Raw genomic sequence first — 5,506 nt, 5'->3', positions numbered from 1 at the left:
TTCCCAGAGTAAAGCACTTTAGCAGCGTAGAGGTTTAAGGAGTAGTTCATAGACAACCATGTTGCATGGAGAAGGAATAAATTAAGATTCACAAGTCAGTACTGTTCGGTATTTCAAATCTATCTTTTTTCTTTTCTTAAATAAAATTGTGGTCCAACGGTTATGGCGAGATATCTTACGACATGCGAGTAATATCTAAACCATTTGAAAATCATGGATTATGTTGTACATTTTTATTGGTGAAATCCACTTGTTCAGATTTAATATTCTTAAGCTGCAGAGGATTTTAAATAGTTCGAACTGTAATTTCGTTATATTCTTTAAGCTTTTCTGTAAAGCTTAAACTTATCACACCAGATAGCTTTCTTGTGGAACACTACCTAAAATTTCTATTACAAAAAAGTAATTAGACGAATATTTTCAATTAATTTTTTTATTAAATAGTACATAAACTGGTTTTCTATTAAAATCCAAATCCAATATAACAATCATGAGCCCATAATCATGAGCATAATAATCTGAAATCTGAGATTTACATAACGTCTTTCTGTTCCAGTATAGCGTAAATTTATATATTTTCACATTTCCAAATATAGAATTTTATCACAAAATATTGCCAATATTATATAAAAGCAACTAAAATTTTATAATCTTGAGTAAAAATCGTTTCAAAATTAATTTCATTTTTTCGATGTTGAATAATATTTCGATAGTTCTTCTAATAGTTTGTTTTACATATATTATATCATATGTTCATATTAATGAAGTTTAGTTCACCATTTGAGATTTTACCCATTCAAGGTGTTTTGCCAAATCACAATAAACAACAAATTCATTTAAATTACACTGACCGTCTAATGTTTGTCCGATAGAAACAATACCTCGCAACAGCCAATGTTTATTTTTTCTTATCATTAATCCTGAACCGGAGTCCCCAACACAAGGCCCAGATAAATCTCGATTTCCTGCACACAACGTGCGAGATGAGGTTACTGCTTCAAATCCATCAGATGAATGCAAACATTCAATTTCACTAACTATTCTAGCATAAGCTACTCTAGGCCTTGTTGTGCTAATACTGCTGTTCTCAGTTGAACCCCAACCGGCAATATAACCAATTTTGTTAATAATTTTATTGATGTCACTGGCTTCGTTCCACAGACAAATTGGGCTAATATAATCTGTAAAGCTGTTTCAAATTTCTTTATAAATGCTATTTTTACCTGAAATATTAGAGAAACATACGTAACTGATGAAGTTAAAACCAATAAAGCAAGATCTGCATCCGGAATTTTGCTTTTCCTAAAATCGGGATGTATGCTTACTTTTTCAACACCAAAACCTATCATTCCTTGACTATTTTCTTTATTACTGCCGCCTAGTTTGACCCATGATCGATCCGCTGTGAGTTCTCGAAGCTTATAACAATGTGCTGCAGTGATAACTGTACGTGCGGAGATCAGTGAACCACCACAAATGAACATCAATTTTTTATCTGTTTTTTGAAATATGGATGCAAGCCATGGAAATTGACCTTTATTAACTTCAGTTCCAAAGTGAATATATGGTGTTAATACACCAACTTCTTGACCACAAGTTCTGTTATTTTCCATTTCGTCATGTTCGTCATCATCTCCATCGTCGGTATTAATATTCCAATTATGGAATCCAACTGGTAACTGTATAGTACGTACACTGGTGAATGTCATCTTACCAGCATGAGCTAAAACAATAATATTACTCCCAATATTGTAAGTGTAAACATATATTTTTTAGTCACTACTTACGATTGTTCGTAATACAAATTGTGTTGCCATTTACTTGGATCTCCTTAAGAAGTGGTATTTCAGTTTGATCTGGAAAGTTATAACGAAACAGTACTGGTTTTCCCTCTAACACATTCAACAAGGAATCATCAACGTTACTATAGTCAACAAGACCAAATTTACTCTATATTAATTAAAATTTAATACCCTTAATACCATTTACATATACTCGTACTATATTAACAATTTATACTTACGTTTGAGATAGTTTTATTTTGTGTAAATTTTACACTGACTTCTGGTATGCCGGTTTTAAACAAATAGTTTGGAATTTTGAACAGTCCAATTGTTTGGTTATCTTTTTGCTCATATCTGAAGTAGTTGGAGCAATTATTGACATTTTGAGTTGTTGAGATGTATGGAGTGGTAGAGCTTTCTGGTGTCTGTGCAGTCCTTAATGGCAAGTAAATTTTGTAATCAGCAGAAAATATTACCATAGGGGGAGGATCTAGAAAAAGGCTTTAGTTGAATTTTTCATGCATAATTATTATCCAATTGTACTTACAGGTATCATCGGAGCATATTGTGTGGCCATTTACAGCGATTTTAGTGAGCTTCGGATATTCCAATTGAGATGGAAAAGTAAAGCGGTATTCTATTGGTTTTTTATCATAAATATTTTGCATTGCTTTTTGAAAGCCTTCGACGGGTAGAAGACTAAACCCGTCCTAAGAAAACAAAATAGCATAAACTTTTAATTAAGATAAATTTAATAAATTTTGTTAGTATTATGAATTTAGGTTAAATTAAAATTCATAAAAGCAAATCAGCCTGATTATATATTCCTTCGTAACTGTTATTTAAAGATTTGATAATGATGTTAACTTAAAAAGATATCATTAAATTTTAAGTTTTGTTTCATGTATTGAGTATGTCTTACTTTAAAATTTTATAAAGAAAACTTTTAGTTTTTTGTAGTTACAGAAATCACTACAGCATTAGAATTATTAATAATCCCACTAGTTAAACTATCACTTTTGTAAATTAATATTAAAGTAATAAAAAGTATTTATAAAATTATAAATACTTTATTACTAACATGTTGACTGCGGTCGCGTTGGCAGATCTCCACATTTAGAAATAAGTTACTGCCAGTGACAAGATACCTGGGTATAGTCACTATTCCATAGCTGTCATTGCCTTCCGTTACATATCTAAATAGTTCCGGGCAAGCTATGAACGGCTTCATTGGTTCTAATAATGCAGCTAAATTGCTTTTTAAAATTGTGGTAATACACAAAAAAATCGAGCAAATTTTTAAGTTCCTCATTTCAACCATTTTATTTAAACGAAAAAAACACAATTTTATTTTATTTTTTCAAGCAAAAAACGTCAGCATGCACATTGTTTTCTTTTCAAACTAAAATAGAAAATTTAATTATAATACTCAAAAGACTGTGATTAAATTGTTTGCTTGTTGTACTCGGTTGTGAATTCTATAGTTACTTGATAATTATAGTTTAGTGCATAGAATAGTTCAGAGAATACAAAAAGAAAAAGAGAATAGTTTAGAGCAGTTATCAACACTACGAAGAGTAGCTTTTATACTAAAACCAAGAGAAGATTTAAAAACAAGCAGTTTATTTTGTACAATACATATTTAAGATTATTGTTTGATCTCTTCGATACTACACTAATAATCTATTATTTGTGTTCATCATGAACAATGGAAATATTAATTATTTTATTTTATAAAACCTGGCTTCAGAGGCCCCTTGAAGTAATTTACAAATCATTATATATATCATTACAGTATGTTTATACAAAATAATTTGTAATGTAATGTTATTAGTCTTTAAGATTCTAGAACTTATTGTTAGGCTTTAATTTAAAGCGATTCAATAAAGATATATTGTTAAATAAAAGAAAAAAAATGTACAAAACAATTTTAATTTATGCTTAACAATTGGTACTAAACTTATTTTAATATATTGTACTACATTTTGCCAAAAACTACATCTCAGTAAACAACAGTGTCAATGTTCTAACACTTTCTGATTATAATACTTTATTCATACTAATATATGTCAATACTTCTTTATATATTAACCGGATTTAGTAAGCATATTTATAGAAAAAATTATTATAACTGCCAAAAATGTTATAACAATGATTTTTAAATCAGAATAAATTTATTATATCACAAGGTTTGTGAGCCCCAAATATCATAAACCTAATCGGTATATATAGTATAACCATAATAGGGTATACATATTTTTTCATAGACCGAATGTAAATAAAATAATGTAAAATAAATTTAATGAATTAAATACAATAAATATTAAATACAATATTACTTTAGATAGCAAATTTACTTGGAAAAACTATATCAAAGCTAAAAGTAATAAATTTATGCGTCACTTTGGACAATTGTACTGGCTACTCTGCTAAAAATCAAAACTAAGAATGCAAAATAAGCTCCTAGTGTATTAAACAGTAATTGCTCCACTTTGCAAATTTGGAGCCGAAATATGAAACACAGAATGCAAATCGAATATGCAAATTCTGCAAAGAATACAATTAAAAATACTTACCATAGGTCTATCATCAACACTGACATGCACATCTCAAACTTTGATATTTATCGTGACCCGTCGTTGCAGACGTTATCCGAAAAAATTGTAAAAATCACTCAGACAGATTACTTTCGCACCTTATCCCAACAATGAGGCTGGGATTTCCATAATCTATAACTAGCTATCTAACACGAATATAGTACAATTTTAATCTATTTATTGACTCATCTATTTCTAATATTTAATTATCTTACATTATTTAATTTAAGCACGATTTTATTGTTAGCTGTTATTAATAGTTCATATATGTAATTTGTGATATTGATTTTAAATTTTATTGTAATTTTTACTATGTAAAAATGAATACTGCGTGCCAAATCTTGGCAGTTGTATGAATATAGGAAGCAAAAACCCAAAAAAAAAAAATATTCGAAGTTTTCATCAGGAAATTTGAAAACTATAGCATTTACGATGGGTTTTCTCATAAATTTTATTAAGAAAACTATCATTAGTACCCACTTATAATAAAATTTTAACATGGCCCACCTATAATGAATAGTGGGCGCGTGAACACGCATTCCTCATAATCATCGCTGCAAAAATTGTGGAAACCCGCAGGAAAAAGAAATCGTAATACGTTTTCACTGTGATTGCCCGGCTTTGGCATACAGAAAAAATAGGTTTTTAGGAAGATACTTCTTGAACAGTTTTTCAGTCTGTCCATCAGTGAAGATAAGAAACCTATTAAATTACCTAAATTCGACGAGATGGATTTAGTCTCAATTCTTATATACTAGGGGTTCTTGCGAGAAATGTGGTAGTAAAACGCCGAAAAATCGCTAATTGAGATGTATGGGAGTTATCTAATAGCCTGCCACTGCAACTAACCAACCAAATTTTAAGATACTATTATAGTTATTGACATTTATATTACTTCAATTACTAATATATATTTATTATAAACGATATGCGGCTGTTTATTGAGAAATGTTATTAATTCAAGATCTGCAATTGTGAGCAAAATCAGTGACCACAAAAACCAGGATTATTGCTGAAACTTAATTTTTATATAATATTTATTTTATTCATTTTTAATCACACCATAACGAAGTTTTCCATTTTTTTTTTTTTTATTAACTATTCACTGGGGCATTGCAGCATATT

The 5,506-nt window shown here is 29.4% G+C and overlaps 1 protein-coding gene across 1 annotated transcript; it reads right to left on the bottom strand.

Moving 5' to 3' along the window:
• Window positions 1-660: 660 nt before the first annotated feature.
• On the bottom strand, window positions 661-3,167 carry LOC119680860. Its single transcript, XM_038093864.1, has 6 exons — window positions 2,866-3,167; window positions 2,332-2,494; window positions 2,024-2,274; window positions 1,788-1,950; window positions 1,246-1,723; window positions 661-1,189 (listed from the first exon to the last, which is right to left on the bottom strand). The coding sequence occupies exons 1-6, from the start codon at window positions 3,103-3,105 to the stop codon at window positions 769-771; spliced, it is 1,716 nt and encodes a 571-aa protein (XP_037949792.1). The 5' UTR covers window positions 3,106-3,167; the 3' UTR covers window positions 661-768.
• Between the last annotated feature and the right edge of the window lie 2,339 nt (window positions 3,168-5,506).

Source organism: Teleopsis dalmanni, chromosome 2 (assembly GCF_002237135.1).
Source record: "Teleopsis dalmanni isolate 2A chromosome 2, ASM223713v2, whole genome shotgun sequence".
Classification (NCBI taxonomy): Eukaryota; Metazoa; Arthropoda; class Insecta; order Diptera; family Diopsidae; genus Teleopsis; species Teleopsis dalmanni.
Note: the sequence above shows the minus strand (reverse complement) of the source record. Positions and strands in the feature narration are given on the sequence as shown.